This window comes from Eschrichtius robustus, chromosome 4 (genome assembly GCF_028021215.1).
Source record: "Eschrichtius robustus isolate mEscRob2 chromosome 4, mEscRob2.pri, whole genome shotgun sequence".
NCBI classification, from domain to species: Eukaryota; Metazoa; Chordata; class Mammalia; order Artiodactyla; family Eschrichtiidae; genus Eschrichtius; species Eschrichtius robustus.
In genome coordinates this window covers 100314196-100335939 of record NC_090827.1, presented here as the reverse complement: position 1 = coordinate 100335939, position 21744 = coordinate 100314196, and the positions used below count along the sequence as shown (strand labels likewise).

The 21744-nt window shown below is 45.9% G+C and overlaps 1 protein-coding gene across 1 annotated transcript; it reads left to right on the top strand.

Annotated features, from left to right (window-relative positions):
- Window positions 1-2422: 2422 nt before the first annotated feature.
- Window positions 2423-16481, top strand: SLC34A2 (solute carrier family 34 member 2). Its single transcript, XM_068542264.1, has 12 exons — window positions 2423-2534; window positions 2642-2776; window positions 3830-3958; window positions 5440-5583; window positions 6801-6912; window positions 9648-9843; window positions 10606-10701; window positions 11132-11252; window positions 12415-12582; window positions 13968-14084; window positions 14189-14313; window positions 15876-16481. The coding sequence occupies exons 1-12, from the start codon at window positions 2423-2425 to the stop codon at window positions 16479-16481; spliced, it is 2061 nt and encodes a 686-aa protein (XP_068398365.1).
- Window positions 16482-21744: the final 5263 nt, after the last annotated feature.

Sequence of the window (21744 nt, the reverse complement as noted above, 5' to 3'; positions counted from 1 at the left end):
GATGGAGTGCCAGATGAGTCACACCAGTAGGACACATGTTGAGTGGGTGTAGGAGACTCTGGATTCAAACTGACCTGTGTCCAAGGCTCTGCCATGTGGGACCTTGGGCAAGTTATGTCTCCTTGTGCTTGAGTTTCTTCATCTGTATAATGGGAGAATAAAAACACCTCCCCGAATGGGTGGTAGTGAGGTAGAGCACAGCCTGGCTCAATAAATATTGGCTTTTGCTGGCGAGGCAGGTCCCAGCATCCTGCTCAGAAAGCACACGAGGCCTGTTGGGTGTCAGGCCCTGTGCTGGGTGCTTCTTAAGCTGGAAGGAAAGACCTGGCCTATGCCTTCCTGGAAGCCAATGACTGCAGGATGTTCCCTGTGATCGCAGAAGTCTGTGCCATGCTCTGCAGTTGCATGAGGAAAGTCAAAAAGTTCCCTGGGCCAAACAAATTCATGAAATCCTCTCATGATGGGGCACACAGAATCAGCTTCTTTTAACTTCTAGCTTTGTCAGTATGAGTGACAGTAATAATACAGGTGTCCTGAACCATTTTACCTTTGTGGGTTTGGGGGTTGGGCTGCATCTCTTAAAAGAATATGGACATTTTAGATAGAAGAAAATAATCACAGACAATCCTATCACCCACTCTGAACCCCATTGAACATTTCTGGTTCCTTACTGAGATCATACTGTGAATGGGACATAAATGTGCCTTTTATTTACAATTCATCTAAAGCATTTTCCTGGGTTTTTTTTTTTTTTTTTTTTTGGTTTGTTTTGCTGGTTCTTTGTAACATTTTTAATGGCATGCTATTATGCTGCATGGATGTACCATAGTTAATACAATAGTTTCCTGTTTTTATTTTTCACTCTGTAAATTATAGTGCATTTTGGCCTGCATCACATTCATTCATCAACCAATATTTATTGGGCACTGTCAATGTCCCAGGCAGAGCTGTAGACGCTGAGGATGCAGATATGAGTAAGACAGAGCCCCCTTTCTTGGTAGGGCTTACATTCTGGTAGGCAGGAAATAGATCTATTGAAGAAAAATAGGAAAGGAAACGAATAGACAAAGGTTCTGGGAAACGCTCTCCAAAGAGGTGATCAGAGCAAGGCAGGTAGTTTTGATTTTCTGAGGGAAAAAAAATGTTCCTAGATTCCTTTTTTTTTTTTTTTTAATTTTATTTATTTTTTTATACAGCAGGTTTTTATTAGTTATCCATTGTTCCTAGATTCTTAATTCCTAGCAGTGAAATTATCGGGTCAGAGATGTTTGAAAAATGTAGGACATTTGAGGCATTTCGGCAACTGCTTTCCAGAGCTTCAGCAGTGCTTATTTCACTGCATCTTCTCCAGAGTGACATATTATACTCAAATTTTTATTTATTTTTTGCTAATTTGATAGTTGAAAGTTATCTCACTGTTTTGGTTTGCATATCTTGGGTGGCTGATGAGGCTGAACTCCTATTTTGTAATAAGTATTTTAGCCCCTTGTACTTCCTCTTCTGTGAATTGTTCGTTCCAGTCCTTTGGGCCGCATTGTCTGATGTGTGTCAGGACAAGGAATGCTAGTAGTGGACGTCCTGGCTTGTCGGGAGCCAGGCTTCCTCTCCATGGAACCGAGAGAGGCTTTGTTGAGAAAATGGGTTATGAGGAAGTCTTTATCAAAGGCTGGGAACAATGTGGTTCTGACAAAGGGTCGTTAATCCAGGCAGCATGGCATAGTAATCATTGCTACTATTTACCGGGCACTTTCTAGGCATCACCATTAATCTCATAACCCTGCAAAGCATGAAGAATTGTCCCCATTTTATAGATGGCTCAGAGGCATAAAGGGACTTGCCTAAACACACACCCACTGAAAAGTGGCTCCTGTGGGATTTGAACCAGATCTAATGTGTCATGCTTCTCATAGAAGACCCAGCAGCAGGTAAAGCAGGTAGAATGTGTATGAGCGTATACATAGACGTTAAGTCCACTGGATGAGGTTTGGCGCAGATCTGCACTTGAACTTGTCCCTTTATGAGCAGCAGGTGGGGAGCCCACTGGAGGGTTGTGAGGACTTGGTGGTATCACAAGTTGCTGAAGATGAATGGGTTCGTGTTCCCTTTCCGCCTAAAGGAGAGAGTCAAGACAGAGGCCAAGACAGATGTTAGAGCAATCAAAGGAGGCTCAACTGATGTATAGATTTGTGGCTTTGGAAAAATTGGAAACAGTGGTTTGACTTAGTGACAGCCTGGGTGAGTGATTGAGGGAGGCCTACAGAGGTGTGAAATATGGTGCTTAAGGGTCCATACTTAGAAGGTATAAGGACGAAATCCCTTACCTCCCCCAAATCTTTGCAACCACTGGCCCTTCTTGTCACAGAAACTGAGTGTGCCTCCTTTCAGTGGCTACTTCTGTAAGCTGTTTTCCCATCCACAGACCATGGCTCCTTGGCCTGAGTTGGAAAATGCCCAGCCTAACTCGGATAAATACATCGAAGGGGCCGCCGGTCAGCAGTCCACCACACCCGCAAAAGGCAAGGAGACCGGCAAAAGTAAGTGCCACCCCTCCAGCCCTGGGCTGGCCCCCTGGGAGGACACCCAGGAGGAGACCCAGGCATGGTTCCTCGTTCCTCATGGTCTTCACTGCTTGTTTGGACAGATGACACCGACACTTCTGTCACCAAGATTGAACTTCTGCCCTCTTATTCCACCATGGCACTGATAGAGGAGCCCACGGCGGGGGAAGACCCCTGGAACCTGCCCGAGCTTCAGGACACGGGCATCAAGTGGTCAGGTAAACGAGGCCAGCCGGGGCAGGCGGGAGGGGACTGCCCGTCGGCAAGGGATTGAGGTTACTAGCTTCACAGCGTTACCTCCTTCGTGCCAGCCTCTCCCTTCCATTGTTTGAGCAAAGGTCCTGGCTAGGGGATGCCACCCAGCTTAAGAGTCAAGCATCCTGTGATGACTGGGGCATGTTTTTGTTCTTTCATTCATTCATTCAACAAATGTGGGCCGGCATCGGGGTTATAACCAGGCCAGACCCTGCGCTGCTCCTTATAATCCGTTTTGTGCTGAACCAGGTCCCAGGTACTGTCCAGTGCTGCAGATGCAGCAGTAAATAGATGAGGCCCTGTCTCTGAGAGCCCCGGCGGTTGGGGGAGAGGAGTCCCCTCACCTAAATGTGGGCATCAGGGAAGGCTTGCAGAAGGCAGACTATACAGACAGAACAGCTGGGGTGCAAGCAAATGCTGTACTTCTTTTCCAGGCAGGGTGTGAGGTCTGTGCGGATCAGACAGCTGGGAGGGTAAAGGAGCTGGGAGGGAGGAAGTGAGAACCACTTTAAAAGTGAGTGTCGAAAGCAGCCACCAAGGAGGTAGCCTTCCAGGATGTATGAGGGCCCAAGCCCTTCCAGGTGGGGGCTGTGACGGCTGCCTTGCGGCCACTTTGTAGACAGTATTCCGTGCGGTTCTGAAGGTGCTTAGGACAGCCATTATCTCTGACCCCACGCTTAGCAAGGGGCGAGTGCTCTTAACGGCTCAACAGTGACCCTGGTTCAGCCCAGCACAAGCATGTGCCCTGCTTGGCCTGTGTGTGCCCCAGGGCCCACTGACCCCTCCTCCCAGAGACAAATGCTTTAGAGACATTTCACCACAGGTTTCAATGAAATGGAGTACAGTGGTAATTGCTTTGAAAACTGCAGCTGTGGACACATCCCATCTCTAGGTCCTGTGATCCATAAGATTACAGCTGCTTGGCTGGGAGGGGAGGTGGGGGAGTTCCGAGCTCATTGTCAAACTTCTCAGTGTTTTGGACACTAAAAGCCTCCATGCCTTTTCCCCTCCCCCAGAGAGAGACACCAAAGGGAAGATTCTCTGTGTCTTCCAAGGGATTGGGAAATTTATTTTACTTCTGGTATTTCTCTACTTCTTCGTGTGCTCCTTGGATGTCCTCAGCAGTGCCTTCCAGCTGGTTGGAGGTATGGATGGAAGAGGTCAAAGGTCTGGGTTGGGGGCGGTGTTCTCATTGAATTTGGTTTGGAAATTTACAACTCAGCAGGCCCTCTCCAGCTGCAGCCTCCTGGAGTATTTTAGGACTGGAGGCCACCTCAGATCATCTTGTGAAGTCATGCCCCCATTTTACAGAAAGGAAAACTGAGGCCCACGAAAGAGCTATGACTAGCTGGCTGAAGTGGCTTAGGCCAGAGCCAGGGCTAGAGCCAAGGCCAAGTGATCAGCTCCATGTGTTTGTCTATGAACACTGGACAGGAACCTGTTTGACCTAAAGGTTTATCTGAGGGATCCCTGCTGTCTTTGGGCTTCCCCACCTGAGGGGATTATTGAATAAGAGTGTTCTTAGGCTAAAGCCACTGCTAAAAATCAAAGCTGGCCCTTTTTTGAAGAAGGATAGGGGTCCTGTGCTAGGGGATCTGCATTCAGAGCAGTTGCCTAAACATCTCCCACCACTGAGTGTGGCTATGGAGAGTGAAGGGACCTGGAAGTGTAATCACCACACACTTGGTCACCTGTGTATCCCTGATGGGCGACAACAGTAAGAGCCAACACTTTGAATGCCTACTGATGTAGGCATTTCCAGGGGCATTGTCTTAAACATTCCATCCCAAAAGTCCTTCCCACTTACACAGGAATAGGCCAAGGCTCAAGAAGGTCACCACCCTGCACTGAGTTTCACAACCATCATTGGCATAGTGGGATTTAAACTCAGATCCGGTGACGTGGAAGACCATAGGTTTCTGCACCATTTGGTGCCTTTCTTGAGAACTCATCTTTGTGACCTGGGAGAACTGGGAAAGTGTGAGGAGCAGACTGACGTGCTGGATGCCACTCTGGTCCCCCTGGTCCAAGGCAGCATCAGTAAGGGGCCTTGCACTCTATCTCAGACAAGTCATTCCACTCTCCATTCTCTGGGCCTCAGTCTTTTTTAAAAAATGTATCGGAGGGTGGATTGATGGTCTCAGAGGCACATTCTCAAAAATGACACTCCCAGAATTCAATTATAGGCTGGGCTTAGGGGCTGGGGTCTAAGGGGGTAAATAGAAAAGAATGAGAAGATCCACTTGGGTAAATCTTCTGAATTGGGAATACATCCCAGGGACAAGAATGAGGGCATCAGGAGATGCACTGGCACTCATCGGGCCAAGTACAGAGTTGAGGCCAGGTTCATGAAAAGAGAAGACTAGAGGAGGACTTGCTGATGAAAGTGGTTGAAGGATGGGAGGGTGTAGGGTGAAGGGACAAGAGGAACAGGGGTGGATGGGGAACTAGGTCACAGAGGCAGAGTCAGGGCATCAGAGAAGCACTGGGGAGAAGCCCGAGGAAGCAAGATGCCCAAGATGAAAGTCTGGAGGCTGGTACCTATGGCCAGCTGGTCTTGACTGGAGACTTCTGTTACTCAGCACCCACCTAACCCCCATCACGTGGCCATGGGTTTGTTTTTCAGGAAAGGTGGCCGGGCAGTTCTTCAGCAACAACTCCATCATGTCCAACCCTGTGGCGGGGCTGGTGATCGGGGTGCTAGTGACTGTCCTGGTGCAGAGTTCCAGTACCTCCTCATCCATTGTCGTCAGCATGGTGGCCTCCTCATGTGAGTCCAAGAACCCATGAGCCCAGATAACATTTCAGGCATTTCCCTGTTCAGCTGGGGAGGCTGGGATTTACTCTGAATGTGTCCGGGCTTATCACCATTACTTTCTTGTCTTGTCTAATTATGATGTGTTCTGCTTAGATCATAGGCAGTCTCTTGTTTCCCTTCCCATGGCTGAGTCTGAAAATTGGCCCCAAAGCTTGAAGACTCAATTCTGAATTCTCTAGAACTGTGTTATCCTGTCCAGCAGCCACTAGCTACATGTGGCTATTTCATTTTATTTAACCTTAAATTCAGCTGCTCAGTTGCAAGAGCTATATTTGAAGGGATCGGTAGTCATATGTGGCTAGTGGCTGCCCTATTGGACCACATAGATTTAGAACATTTCCATCACCGCTGTCAGGGCTAAGAATAAAGCCGTGTAATCACATCACACACTGGCTTTGGGACAACTGAGCTTGGGGAGCTGACGTTCCAAACTTGAACCTGTTCAACATTTGCTCTGGCTAAGTTGAGACAGACCCTCTGGGGTGGACCAGTTTGAACTTGTTAATTTTCAGCCCAAACCAGCATTTTAGCTAAAATTACCTAGAACTTTTGGGGGCCAAATTAGAAAAAGTTATTCATTACTTCTCCAAAATACTTTCATATGTTAGAACATGTGGCAATATATTAATTTTGTTAGAAAAAGAAATTATACTGCCATAAATTTGCCATAATAAATACACAAGTCCTTACACATTGTTTGTTGGTCTCTTTTAAGCTACGCTTGCATCTGTAATAGGGAGGACAGAGGAATTTAGAAAGGAATTTAGAAACTTTTAAACTGGGGTCCACAAAAGGGCTTTATGGAGACTCTGAATTCCCTGTAATTAAGTGCTGAAAATTTTTTTTATTTCACACTGTTTGATTTTATTTTTAATCCATAGGAATTAGAAATTGAAACTGAACAATATTTTACAGAAAGTAAAATTTCTTACTTATTTTTTTTATTTTTTATTTTTATTTTTTTGGTACACGTGCATATTTCTATAGTGAGCTGTCCAAGCTTTTGTCAGATTCACAGCGAGGTGCAGACCCTAAAGAGGTTAAGAACTGACGCTTTAGGGGATTGCCAGCCTGAATGTGATCAGCTTGCCTTGGGCCACACCGGGAACATGGCCAAGCTGCCTTCCTCAACTTACTAACTTGATAACTTACTCTTTTCCACCCTCCAGTGCTGAATGTGCAGGCTGCCGTCCCCATTATCATGGGGGCCAACATTGGGACCTCCATCACCAACACCATTGTGGCGCTCATGCAGGCAGGAGACCGGAGTGAGTTCAGAAGGTAGGAGGCTCAGTATCAGCCTTTGCCACCAGCCATTGGGGTTGACCAGGTTGTCCTAACTACTATTAATATTAGAGCATGTTTGTTATCCCTAGACCTCTTTAGAAATAGACACAGTGGAGTATGGCTGGCGTTGGGATCACATACTTATCAGTTGATTAAACTCAGCTCCCTGATATGCAGGGCTGGGATAATAGTATCTATCACTGCCACATTGTCTAAAGGAGTTAACACTATCATGCAGATAAATGCTTATCAAGGTGCCTGGCACACAGTCAGGGCTGCCTGAATACAAGTCCTAGCTAGAAGCTTGACCTGTGGTGTAAAACAAGGCCAGTTAGAATAGGGTTTACTGTCTCACCTAGAAATAATTATTACCTCCTAAAGGTTCCATTTTTGGCCAGCTCAACCCATGCCACTTTTTCTTCTTCACTCACATGCCAATAAAAGGCAACATACAGCCTTTGTGAATGTGTAAGATCTAAAAATGGGGCAGGATAAATACAGGCAAAGGAAACCCTTTTCTTCCAAAAGTTTCATGTGAAAATTAAGCACATTTCCCAGCCTCTCTTCTAACTGGTGATGGGCTTCTTCCACAGCTTGTTAAAATAGAGAAGCAGTCCCCATCCAAAAAAACCGAACACTCTAAATTGAAAAAATACATGCCCCACAATGGTCATAGCATCATTATTTACCAAGATACGGAAGCAACCTAAGTGTCCATCAAGAGGTGAATGGAAGAGTGATGCATACACGCACACGCGCGCGCACACACACACACACACACACAATGGAATACTACTCAGCCACAAAAAAAAAAGAGATTTTGTCATTTGCAGCAACATGGATGGACTTGGAGGGCATTTTTCTAAGTGAAATAAGTCAGACAAAGAAAGACAAATACTATATGATATCACTTATATGTGAAATCTAAAAAATAACAAACTAGTGAGACTAGTTTGTTAAAAGAAGCAGACTCACAGATATGAGAACAAACTAGTGGTTACCAGTGGGGAAAGGGAAGGGGGAGGGGCAAGATAGGAGTAGGGGAGTAAGAGGTACAAACTATTAGATATAAAATAAGCTGCAAGGATGTATTGTGGGGAATATAGCCAATATTTTATAAGAGCTATAAATGGAGTATAACCTTTAAAAATTGTGAATCACTGTATTGAACACCTGTAGCTAATATAATATTGTACACCAACTATACTTCAACTGTGGCATCAGACATCATCAGACATCTGTGGCATCAGACAGATGACTGGCTGGCTGGGGGTCAGCTAACACCATCCCTCATCCATGGGTGGCAGTGGATGTCCTCAGAGACATTCATTTTCCCTCAACCATGGCTAAAGTCTGGACCCTGATGAAATGTTCTGAGGTCTAAATAATAATACACATTACCCAGGGTGTTTGCTAATTTGATCTTCTCAAGAAGCTAAGCAGACTTTTCTATGCTCCATTTTATTAATATAGGAACACAAAGAGGTTAAGTAACTTCACTGAGGGGCATAGCTGGGACTCGATCCAGGTTTTCTTATTGGAAATTTTGGGTTCTTTTCACTGTTACACTAATTTTTACCCCTGGATGTATAAATATACGATCTATGAAAGTGCCTGCACATAGGAATATAATTGGCCTAGCTCACCCCCTGTTTGGGATATTTAAATAGATTGCTTTCAGTAACATCTTTGGAGATGTGTATTATTCTTTCCTGGTAATTTTTTCCTGGATAGATTACTGTATCAAACACACCTATAAGACTCTTTAAACATTTTGCCAAACTACAAAGAAATATTTGTATCACTTTGCATCAGCAGTGTATGAAAATGTCTTAAATCACCCTCTTCAGGAAGAATAAGTTAACTTTGTAAAATATTGTAAAATATTAGTTAAAATGGTACGTGAAAATTTGTACTTGCAAATAAATAAATTGGAAATTTCTTTTATTACTGGTGAAGTTAAGCATTTCCCCCTACGTGTTTAATAGCTTCTGTCCCTTCATGTCCCATCTTCTATTTGTTTTGGGTATTTCTTGACATGCAGATTTTTTTTAAAGGAGCATTTTTTCACTGAGGGAAAAAAACTATAGAGTTTTTTAAAATCTGGAGATAGGTAAGATGGAATTCAGGGGGAATCAGTGAACCTTCTCCGGTAGATGCAAATTGTGGTATATATTAGCTTTTTTTCCTGTAGAGACTGTTCAAATATTTGATCAAAGTCTCAAGATCTTACAGTTAAGAATTCAATTGTGTAGAAGGCTCTGATGGTAACCTTCATACTGGCCCCTGCCTTTCCAAAAGGAAGGTCGTCTTCCATATGCATGATTTGAAAGTGGTCTTGATGAAGTTTTCTCAAACAGTGCTCCCTGAACTAATAATTGCAGCCACAACACATCTAGTTCCCTTTTCCCCAAGCAGAGCAAACTGTGTACTGTCTGATCTGGTGGGAAAGGTTCTGCTGGACAGTGGGAGACAAAGGTCCTGGACCCAGTGCTCCTGCAGTGGTCTTCAATTCCTCTGTGCTCGCTGGCCTTTAGTTTCCTCATCTGTTGAATGGGGATCTTCATACCACTCACTTTGGGGATTGCTGTGAGAACAAAAGTGAGATTGTACACCTCTATGCACTCAGAAAGGTGGCACCTGGCCGGTGATACAAGTGATGACCTGCCTAGATGGTGCCCAGTCCCTTGTTGACTAATCTGGCTCGGGACGGGGTTCCCCTCCTGCAGGGCCTTTGCAGGGGCCACGGTCCATGACTTCTTCAACTGGCTCTCTGTGTTGGTGCTCCTGCCTCTGGAGGCTGCCACCCATTACCTGGAGCGCCTGACCAGCCTGGTAGTGGAGACCTTCAACTTCAGGAATGGAGAGGATGCCCCGGAGCTTCTGAAAGTTATCACAGATCCCTTCACGAAGCTCATTATACAGGTAACCCGCCTTCCTGCAGAGAGGGAAAGGCCCCAACCCCCTCCCCTGCTCCCCTCTCACCGGGCTGGGACGGAAGAGATGGATGAGGGTCTGTAAAAACTGCCCTTTGGCTGCTATGAAAAAAGCCAAGGGAGGCAGAACTTCAGGGACACCCGATGAGATGGAGTAATTGGCCTTTATTATCTCCTTGATTTCAACAAGTGTATCATCTTTATTAGGATGGGGGCAAGTGGCGGGGGTGAGCGCTTCTCTAGACTCAAGGACTCCCTACTGGACACTTGGACGCTTTGTTCCCACTACTGGCCTCAGCACCCGTGGGCTCACTGATTAAAGTAGCACCCTGCTCCCAGCCAAAGAGGAAGAGTTTACTGCCTTTCCTTCCATCTCACCCCTCTGCTCACTAGGGTCTGCCCATATTATTGAAATAAATGAAAGAAGGCTTTGTGGATGCTGCCTTGGGGAGAAGGGGCCAGTTTGGACCTTGCCCTTTCACTCTTACCTTCTGTTTTTTTTTCTGTCATTCAGTCATCTGATGAATATCTACTGCATGCTTCTTAGATACAGGTTCATTGTTCATACAATCTTTATTGAGCACGCACTGACATCTGGGTGCTGTGCTCTGCCCTGAGAGTGCAGATAGAGTGAGTCCCAGCTCACCCCTTCAGTGCGGTTCACATCCTCAGCCCCTTTTAACAGCTTAACATCTGTCCCACATCAGTTCTGAGAACGTGCTGACTCTCTTCTGTCCATTGCCTTCCTCAGCTGGATAAAAAAGTTATCAACCAAATTGCAATGAATGATGAAACAGCCAAAAACAAGAGTATGATCAAGATTTGGTGTAAAACTTTTACCAACGTGGTAAGTTTCTGAGAATATTGCTGGGTGGGTCAACTCTTGTGTCTATACTTGATAAAGCAAGATCTTGCATTTAGATTGGGCATATAAAAGGTAAGGGGAAAGAAAAATCAGGGATTCCTGAAAAATCAAAACTAGCCAGTGAGAATCCTTAAGTCCTTGAATGCTAGATGGACAGACATTATACAGTAGGACAGACAGAACCAGCCCACATCATGGACCCATTATTCCTGGCTTGTTATTTTCATGTCTCCTGGCTTACCTCTGGCTGCCTCCTTGCTTCCATTTATGGAGGGACCCATGGAAGCAGTGCATCATGCTTACGGTGCACGAATTGATATGGGTCTCCCCTGACGCCTCGCATTTCCTGCCATTGCCCACCAGAAATGAGTGTTATGGACTATACATAGCATTTCTCATGTTTGCCACCCAGACTGAGAGGAATGTCACCGTCCCCTCTCCTGACAACTGCACCTCTCCTTCCCTCTGTTGGACGGATGGTTTGCACACCTGGACCATCAAGAACGTGACCCACCAGGAGAACATTGCCAAGTGTGAGTGAAACTCACAGAGCATCAGCCACCAGGACAGGCTGTCTGGGGTGACGATGGGTGTTTCCTATCTGTGTGGAGCCCCAGTAAGTGAAGGAAAGAAGGGCAGTGAGATTCACTGAACACCAATCCTACTCTGACCAACGAGCTGTGAGCTTTCACAGTAGAGGAGACTAAGGCTTAGGGACAGGGGACAGGCCCAAGGTCCCCCCGTAAGGGGCAGAACTAGGACTTGATATTCAGCTCCTCTGGCAGTTCCAGACGGATTCAGAACTCATCAACAGATACCAGAGTGCTCCTTCTGTGTGCTTCAGTATCTCTTTGGCAGTAACTCTAGGGAGATGACAGCCTGATTTGAAGGAGATGTGGGGCACACACAGAACACATTCACCCTCAAGTCATGAGTCCCTATGGTACAGCAGGCCCCATATAGCAAGGCTATAGCACTGAACAAAGCAGTGAGCCTGCATGATGCTCCAGTTCTTTAAGAAGCTATACTGTTGCCTCTGGACTCTTTTACGGCCCTGACGTTAGTTCTTCTAATTATTTATTCCTTATATACCCATTTGCATATCTCTGCTTCTCCTCCTCTCAGTGCACCCCACATTAATTCTGAGCCATATACCTTAATACTCCAGTTGTGCTTTACCTCACAGAATCAAGTGAATGTATCACCTCCTGTGTTCTAGGTGCTATACATCCATTGATATAACCATGTTTTTCTGGAATCATCATGGGGACACACAGGGATTTTTAAAAAACACAAGGAGTTTTATAATTAATAATAGCTCCCACTCTGACTTGCCCATCCTACCCCACCTTGCTCCTCAAATACTTTGTTGTAGGTATCCTCATTATCATGAGTAAAACACAACATGGGATTTAGAGGCAGAAGAATGGGGCTGGAAGCCTGGGTCTGCCCCTGGATTTCACTACATCTTCACCCTCATGAGATCCCATTGGCCAGAACATAGCCTCAGGGCTACACTTAGCTGCAAGGGAGGCTGGAAAGTGTGGTCTTTATTCTGGGCTGCCTTGCTCTGTGTCAAGCTGACAACCAAGATTCTGTTACTCTGAGACAGAAGGACACTGGGGAATAAGTAACACTCTGTGGCTGTCAAGGGTTCCATGCCCTCCTAACGAGGGCTTTGTATGGTCTCTCCAGGCCAGCACATCTTCGTGAATTTCAACCTCCCGGATGTTGTTGTGGGCACCATTCTGCTGGTAGTCTCCCTGCTGGTCCTCTGTAGCTGCCTGATCCTAATTGTCAAGCTCTTGGGCTCTGTGCTCAGGGGGCAGGTAGCTGTTGTCATCAAGAAGACCATCAACACTGGTAAGCACACTGTCCCCCGTTCTGGACCTTCTAGGGGATAGTGTCACTGTGGTCCCTCCAGGGGCGCTCCTTCTGATTCTCCTCTAGCAGTGGCCTCTGCATGGAGTTTCTCTCTGGGCTCTGATAAGTTGCGGAAGTTAAGATGCCATTCACCCTTGAAATCTTCCTTAGGGTCTTGGGTGGAGCCTGGGGAGAAGGCGCAAGCTTCCATCAGATGTTTGCAAGGTCCTGAGAAAGCGCCAGTTCAAATCCAGAGAGCTGTGAGATAGGCCTTCCTTCCTGGCAGGTTCCCCGTTTGCCCAGGACTTTACTGGGTCTGTCAGGATACCTTAGGGGAAGGTTAACAGAAGTCCACCATGGTCCCTACTTCCCTTCGACTCTTGGGAAGAAAATGTGGTTCTGGATAAATACGTCAGCATCTTGAGGCAGCCAGTCAGATTCCATTGCTGAGAATGGCGTCCTGGCCAATGAAAATATACCCCGTAAACTCTCCCTGTGAAAAGGGGCCGAGGATATCTACCTCTCAGGGTTGTCATGAGGGTGAGCTGAGTACCCGTGCCCTGGATGCTTGCTGGCCGTGCAGGGCCTGATCCTGTGCTGGTGGTGCCGAGGGCAGGGTCTATAGGGCTTCCAAGCTGCTTCATATCCTCACTGCTCTTTTAAGTGGAAACAAGGGTGGAGGGTATGCAGCGTTGGGAGACCAGGACAGGAGGAAAGATAGAGGTCTGAATGCTCCAAGTGCTTTGTCGTCACTCAGCTGCTGTAGTAAATTCTTGTAGGCTGGGTGGCTTAAACAACAGAGATTTGTTTCTCACAGTCCTGGAGACTGGGAGGTCCATGGTCAGGGTGCCAGCACAGTTGGGTTCTGGTGAGGACCCACTTCCTGGTTTACAGATGGCCGCCTTCTCACTGTGTCCTCGCATGGAAGAGAGAGTGGAGAGGAAGCAAGCTCTCCCTTCTATAAGGATACTAATCTACTCATGAGGACTCCAACCTCATGACTTAATCACCTCCCAAAGGCCTCACTTCCTAATACAATCACATTAGGGGGTCAGGGTTTCAACATATGAATTGGGGGAGGGGGGAACGACACAAACATTCTGTCCATAACAGATGGGATCAGCATTTAGAACTCCAGTGAAATGTATTTTTGTCTTCATAACACGTACCCACATCCTTGGCTCCACCATCTGAATATGCAAAGTGAAAGGATGCTGAAAATCCAATTTGCAATTTCAGACTTGGTATGGGGTGGGGAGGAGTTTACACAACCTCAACCTCTGGCCCAGCCGTGCCCCCTGGGTCCTGTGGAGATGCCAGCTGGGCCTCCAACCCATGCCTTCCCCAGAAGGATTGTGACGCATCTCTTATCCTCTGCGTTCCAGATTTCCCTTTCCCCTTTGCCTGGGTGACTGGCTACCTGGCCATCCTTGTGGGGGCGGGGATGACCTTCATCGTTCAGAGCAGCTCTGTGTTCACGTCTGCTATGACGCCTCTGATCGGTGAGTTTCTCCCTGGGTCTCCCTCTGGCCGACATTACCATCTTCTGTCATCCTCTGGGGCTGATGCTATGGGCTTTGTATTTTCACCCCCCACCCCCCGCCAGGTATCGGTGTGATATCCATTGAGAGGGCGTATCCACTCACGCTGGGCGCCAACATCGGTACCACCACCACCGCCATCTTGGCCGCCTTAGCTAGCCCAGGCAGTACTTTGAAGAGCTCGCTCCAGGTCAGGAAATGCTGCATGGGGCAGGGGCTCTGTGGGTGGGATCCAACCCTATCCATGGTCTTGTAAGCAGATGGTTTTTAACCAAGAAACCAAGCCAAGCTTTTCTCTATGTCCAAAACTGTGATGTGGAGAAGCCACGGAGAGACAGATTTGAGAACAAAGCCATCTACTCCTTAGAGCGGTAGTCAAGACTCCCATCACCCGTGGCTGTTTAAACAAAGGTGGGGTGGCCATTTTACTAGAGGTGGAAAGGGTATCCAGGAAACGTAGATACCACTGCCCGTCTCCTTGCCCTCCTCTTGGTGAACTCTGCCTGGGCACTGGGAGGTCACCTGTGTCTTGAGCCTGGCATTGAGAAGAATCAGGGGGACCTGCCTTGCCTGGATCAACTAGGTGACCTTGGGCAAGATGACCTTTGGTGTTGTTTGAATCACTGTGCCACCATTTACACAGGAAGTGCCCTTAGGTGACCTAACCTTTGAGCATCAATTCCCTCATCTGAAAAATGGGAACCATAATCCCTATGTCATTAGGATTATTATAAGGATCTGATGAGGCACTGTCTAAAGCCATGCTGTTGATAGAAATATAGAGTGAGTGTAGAATATGTGAACCACCCATGAAATCTGAAATTTTTTAGTAGCCACAGTTTCAAAAGGTAAAAAAAGGAACAGGGAGATTAATTTTAATAATGTGTTTGATTGAACCCATTATCATTTCAACATGTAATTGATCTAAAAATATGGTGATATTTTACATTCCTTTTTGGACTGAGTCTTTGAAATCCAGTGTGTATTTTATGCTTATGCCACATCTCAATAGATAGTGGCTAATGTATCGGACAGGGCTGGTCCAAAGCCCTTAGCATCATGCTTGGTACCTGGTGGGCACACCTAGCAAAGTGTGTGGCCTCTGGAGACAGGCTACCTGGGTTTGAATCTCATCTCCCACCTGTGTGACTCTAGGAAAATAGCTTCACCTCGTGGTGCCTCAGTTTCCTCCTGCATGAAATGGAGATAATGTTGCCAACTCAGGATATTTTTTGAGGATTGAAGTAATCCATAAAAGTGCTTGAAATTGTTGCCTCCCCCATAGTAAGCGCTCTATAAACATCAGCTGCTGCTGCTATTATCTTTATTAACTGTAACCATCTTTCCTTGTCTCTCCCCTTCCTGAAATAGGGCCACTGAGCCAAGAAAGCCAGCTATCTTGCACACCTTTCCTTCTGCCCCACCAGCTCTTAACTGCTCAGCTGGAAGCGGCAGGGTCAAGGCACTGGGTGGCAGTGGGCACATTCATGAAGTTCATTGTTAGATTTGGCCTAAAGGACTTCAGGCCCTGAAAACTGAGCTGTGATTCAGCCAGTCACCTCCCTTGCCCTCCCTCGCCCTCCCTCCCTTACCCCCCAGACACATAGTAGGACCTCAGGTAATACGGGTCCCACTCTGGGCTGAGCTGTGAAGACGAGGAAGACTCAGGCCTCCGCTACGAGACGACGCCCTCTTCTCCCCGACCCCACCGTGCAGCAGACCCGTTCACCTGTCCAACCTCTTGCGTTTCAGATTGCCCTGTGCCACTTTTTCTTCAACATCTCAGGCATCTTGCTGTGGTACCCAATCCCGTTCACCCGCCTGCCCATCCGCCTGGCCAAGGGGCTGGGCAGCATCTCAGCTGAGTACCGCTGGTTTGCCGTCTTCTACCTGGTCATCTTCTTCTTCCTGATCCCTCTGTCTGTGTTTGGCCTCTCGCTGGTCGGCTGGCCAGTGCTGGTGGGTGTGGGGGCGCCCATCATCTTTGTGGTCTTCCTGGTGGTGGTCCTCAGGCTCCTGCAGTCCCACTGCCCGCACGTCCTGCCCCACAAGCTCCAGAACTGGAACTTCCTGCCGCCGTGGATGCACTCGCTGAAGCCCTGGGACAAACTCATCAGCGCGTCCACCAGCTGCTGCCGGAGGCTCTGCTGCCGTACCTGCTGTCTGCTGTGTGGTTGCCCCAAGTGCTGCCGCTGCAGCAAGTGCTGTGAAGACCTGCAGGAGGAGCAGGGCGTCCCCGTTAAGTCCCCCGAGGCTTTTGCTAACATGGCCATGGACAAAGAGGCCCAGGACGGGGTCCCCAAGTCCGAGGTGGATGCCTCGGGCACAAAAACCATTTCCAGCATCACAGCCTTGTAGGTAGGAGCTGCCTGGAGGTGGGAGGAGGGCCCTACTGCCCACAGGGCTCCCGCTCCCTCCTGGTTCTTCCTCCACCTCGGGAGGGTTTGTTCCCCGTTGAGAAATGACATCCCTCCCGACTCTCATTCCCTGGCCCAGCGTATCAGCCCGCACAGTAGTTTCATCTCAGCCCCATGCTCCCTGGGTCTTCCAGGCCCGGGAAGGCGCAGAACAACACTGAAAGAGAATTAGATAGTGAAACCCGGCCAGAGAGGTGATCACACCCGCTCCCACACACAGCGGGGTTGGTCAGTAGGACTTTTTTTCAGACCATCCCCTTGCAAAGGAAAAGCCCCAAGGGAGGAATTTATGGCAGGTTCATTGTCAAAGGTGCATATCCACATACACTTTTCTTTATTATGATCCAGCTCAGACTTCTCTCTTTTACCAAAGACCAACTTCAACCAAGAGCAGCTGCCCCCATGTGTCCCAGAGCAGCCCAATTCAGGGCAAATGGTGTCATTGTTGGGGACTTGGGCGAAGACCATAGATGTGGGCCTTTCCCCCTTCTCAGTGCTCCCCACGTCCCCTGTCAGGGTTTTCTCACCTGGGCAGGGAGGGTTAGTCCCAGTAGTTTACCTGCTGTGCCCTCAAGTTTCCAGGATGGGAGCCACATCTGAGCTACAGAGAGGGTTTCAGAGAGCTTTGGCTCACCCGGCGCTCCAGTCTTCATAAGAAGAGAGTGGTCCTATCCCTGAGCTGACAGATGGAGGAAGAGAGCTGGGAAACGGGGAACATTTGGGGGAGATGTTTCAGCAGCCACCAAGGCCTCGGGTGCTTCTTACCCTGGCTCATTTAGAAGCCAAATTGGCAGACATTCTGGCTAAAGCTTAGTGCTGATAAAAATCATCCCTGCTGAGTCTTTTGGAATAAGATACACAGTTTCTGAGTCCCCTCCACTGTGCCACCTTGAATCATAGGAAGCACCTGAGCATGGGCCAGCTCTGTGCCTCTGTCTGTCCTGTGCAAGATGACTATCTGGGTCAGCTTTCGGTGGTCAACTTCTGTCCATACATCCACCCACCCGTCCATCCATCTAAGCCGGAACCTCTTTCCCAGCATTCTCCCATACTCCCATAGATAGAAGAACTTTGACTTTCTGCCCGCTCTCCATGCCTGCAAAGCTCAAAACTGAGGGCAGAAACCAGGGCATGTCATCAAGTGGCAGTGGGGTCCATGTGTGTCTGTGGGACCGAGAAGTGTGCTCTTTCTTGTCCCAGATGCCTTCTCTGTGCCTTCAAGAGCCCCCTGTGGTATGTACACCTCCTCTTTCCCTTGCTTCTCATCCTCAACAACCCCAGGTCTCCCCAGAGAGTGAGTGAGCTTCAACCGAGTCTGGGAAAAGGGGTCAGTGCAGACGTGCCTCCAGACCCTGCCCTCCCCCATCCTAGCTTCTCCATCACTTTCATAGGTTGTAGTACCAAAATGAGCCTTCCCCTGACCTTCCCTGTGTAGATACGGATTCCCAAACAGAGCCATTGATACTCTATATTTATACTCATGCAATGTACAGCATTTTTCGTAAGTTATATAGTAAATAGTTCTGTGATTTGTGTCATGAAGTGCTCTCATGTGGAAACAAGGCTGGCTTCTACTAAGAAAGACCACCTTTGTATATTTTGTAATCCTGCCTTTTAAACTGCTTCTGCAGCCACACCCGTGTCACACACCCTGTAAATATGTAAGTTAAACCTGGGCAGGACTGTGGCCTTCTTTGTACTGTGATGATTTTTAAAAATTGGATCCTTGTACCTGCGTTGATTTTTTTTTTTTACTGGTTGTGGGAAATGAAAAAATAAAAAAAGATAATCAAACCCAAAAGGAGCAGGTTGCTTTCAATTACAGGGAAATGAGGGCCTCCTGGATCTATTTCCTAAAAATTTGAGGTCTTTCTCATTTCATATCACTACTGACCAACAGCACCAGCTATATAATTTGTGGAGCCCCTCGTTCAAAAAGTGGGAAAAGTGCCATAAGTACTAAAAATACCAAGCTTTCCTTTCTTCCACGGTTTCTCTCTTGACTTGTCTTTTTTAAAAATTGCTATTTAATGCTATTCTAAGTTGAAATTTAGAAATTATTAGCATGAATTATTTTTCTTTAACATCTTTATTGGAGTATAATTGCTTTACAATGTTGTGTTAGTTTCTGCTGTATATCAAAGTGAATCAGCTATGCGTATACATATATCCCCATATCCTCTCCCTCTTGCATCTCCCTCCCTCCTTCCCTATCCCACCCCTCTAGGTGGTCACAAAGCACCGAACTGATCTCCCTGTGCTATGCGGCTGCTTCCCACTAGCTATCTATTTTACATTTGGTAGTGTAGATATGTCCATACCACTCTCTCATCATGTCGTCCCAGCTTTCCCTTCCCCCTCCCTGTGTCCTCAAGTCCATTCTCTACATCTGCGTCCTTTTTACTGTCCTGCCCCTAGGTCCATCAGGACCATTTTTTCTTTTTTCTTTTTAGATTCCATATATATGTGTTAGCATACGGTATTTGTTTTTCTCTTTCTGACTTACTTCACTCTGTATGACAGACTCTAAGTCGATATGCCTCACTACAAATAACTCAATTTCGTTCCTTTTCATAGCTGAGTAATATTCCATTGTATATATGTGCCACATCTTCTTTATCCATTCATCTGTCGATGGACACTTAGGTTGCTTCCATGTCCTGGCTACTGTAAATAGAGCTGCAATGAACATTGTGGTACATGACTCTTTCTGAATTACGGTTTTCTCAGGGTATATGCCCAGTAGTGGGATTGCTGGGTCATATGGTAGTTCTATTTTTAGTTTTTTAAGGAACCTCCATACTGTTCTCCATAGTGGCTGTATCAATGTACATTCCCACCAATGGTGCAAGAGGGTTCCCTTTTCTCCACACCCTCTCCAGCATTTATTGTTTGTAGATTTTTTGATGATGGCCATTCTGACTGGTGTGAGGTGATACCTCATTGTAGCTTTGATTTGCATTTCTCTAATGATTGGTGATGTTGAGCATTCTTTCATGTGTTTGTTGGCAATCTGTATACCTTCTTTGGAGAAATCTCTATTTAGATCTTCTGCCCATTTTTGGATTGGGTTGTTTGTTTCTTTGATATTGAGCTGCATGAGCTGCTTGTATATTTTGGAGATTAATCCTTTGTCAGTTGCTTCATTTGCAAATATTTTCTTCCATTCTGAGCGTTGTCTTTTCATCATGTTTATGGTTTCCTTTGCTGTGCAAAAGCTTTTAAGTTTCATTAGGTCCCATTTGTTTATTTTTATTTTTATTTCCATTTCTTTAGGGGGTGGGTCAAAAAGGGTCTTACTGTGATTTATGTCATAGAGTGTTCTGCTTATGTTATCCTCTAAGAGTTTTATAGTGTCTGGCCTTAAATTTAGGTCTTTAATCCATTTTGAGTTTATTTTTGTGTATGGTGTTAGGGAGTGTTCTAATTTCATTCTTTTACATGTAGCTGTCCAGTTTTCCCAGCATCACTTATTGAAGAGGCTGTCTTTTCTCCATTGTATATGCTTGCCTCCTTTATCAAAGATAAGGTGACCATATGTACGTGGGTTTATCTCTGGGCTTTCTATCCTGTTCCATTTATCTATATTTCTATTTCTGTTTTTGTGCCAGTACCATACTGTCTTGATTACTGTAGCTTTGTAGTATGGTATGAAGTCAGGGAACCTGATTCCTCCAGCTCTGTTTTTCTTTCTCAAGATTGCTTTGGCTATTCAGGGTCTTTTGTGTTTCTATACAAATTGTGAAATTTTTTGTTCTAGTTCTGTGAAAAATGCCAGTGGTAGTTTGATAAGGATTGCATTGAATCTGTAGATTGCTTTGGGTACTATAGTCATTTTCACAATGTTGATTCTTCCAATCCAAGAACATGGTATATCTCTCCATCTGTTTGTATCATCTTTCATCTCTTTCATCAGTGTCTTATACTTTTCTGCATACAGGTCTTTTGTCTCCTTAGGTAGGTTTATTACTAGGTATTTTATTCTTTTTGTTGCAATGGTAAATGGGAGTGTTTCCTTAATTTCTCTTTCAGATTTTTCATCATTAGTGTTTAGGAATGCAAGAGCTTTCTGTGCATTAATTTTGTATCCTGCTACTTTACCAGATTCATTAATTAGCTCTAGTAGTTTTCTGGTAGCATCTTTAGGATTCTCTCTATATAGTATCATGTCATCTGCAAACAGTGACAGCTTTACTTCTTCTTTTCCAATTTGGATTCCTCTTATTTCTTTTTCTTCTCTGATTGCTGTGGCTAAAACTTCCAAAACTATGTTGAATAATAGTGGTGAGAGTGGGGATCCTTGTCTTGTTCCTGATTTTAGAGGAAATGATTTCAGTTTTTCACCGTTGAGAACGATGTTGGCTGTGGGTTTGTCATATATGGCCTTTATTATGTTGAGGTAAGTTCCATCTATGCCTACTTTCTGGAGAGTTTTTATCATAAATGGGTGTTGAATTTTGTCGAAAGCCTTTTCTGCATCTACTGAGATTGTCATATGGTTTTTATCCTTCAGTTTGTCACATTGATTTATTTGCGTATATTGAAGAATCCTTGCATCCTGGGATAAACCCCACTTGATCATGGTGTATGATCCTTCTAATGTGCTATTGGATTCTGTTTGCTAGCATTTTGTTGAGGATTTTTGCATCTATGTTCATCAGTGATATTGGTCTGTAGTTTTCTTTTTTTGTGACATCTTTGTCTGGTTTTGGTATCAGGGTAATGGTGGCCTCATAGAATGAATTTGGGAGTGTTTCTCCCTCTGCTATATTTTGGAAGAGTTTGTGAAGGATAGGTGTTAGCTCGTCTCTAAATGTTTGATAGAATTCGCCTGTGAAGCCATCTGGTCCTGGGCTCTTGTTTGTTGGAAGATTTTTGATCACAGTTTCAATTTCAGTGCTTGTTCTTGGTCTGTTTATATTTTCCATTTCTTCCTGGTTCAGTCTCAGAAGGTTGTGCTTTTCTGAGAATTTGTCCATTTCTTCCAGATTGTCCATTTTATTGGCATACAGTTGCTTGTAGTAATCCCTCATGATTCTTTGTATTTCTGCAGTGTCAGTTGTTACTTCTCCTTTTTCATTTCTAATTCTGTTGATTTGAGTCTTCTCCCTTTTTTTCTTGATGACTCTGGCTAATGGTTTATCAATTTTGTTTATCTTCTCAAAGAACCAGCTTTTAGTTTTATTGATCTTTGCTATTGTTTC

Bases quoted from the DNA above. Each gene is read 5' to 3' on its own strand.
- SLC34A2 (XM_068542264.1), top strand. From the start codon at position 2,423: ATGGCTCCTTGGCCTGAGTTGGAAAATGCCCAGCCTAACTCGGATAAA. The intron at 11,253-12,414 runs GTGAGTGAAACT...TGGTCTCTCCAG, and splicing joins CCAGGAGAACATTGCCAAGT to GCCAGCACATCTTCGTGAAT. The intron at 12,583-13,967 runs GTAAGCACACTG...TCTGCGTTCCAG, and splicing joins CAAGAAGACCATCAACACTG to ATTTCCCTTTCCCCTTTGCC.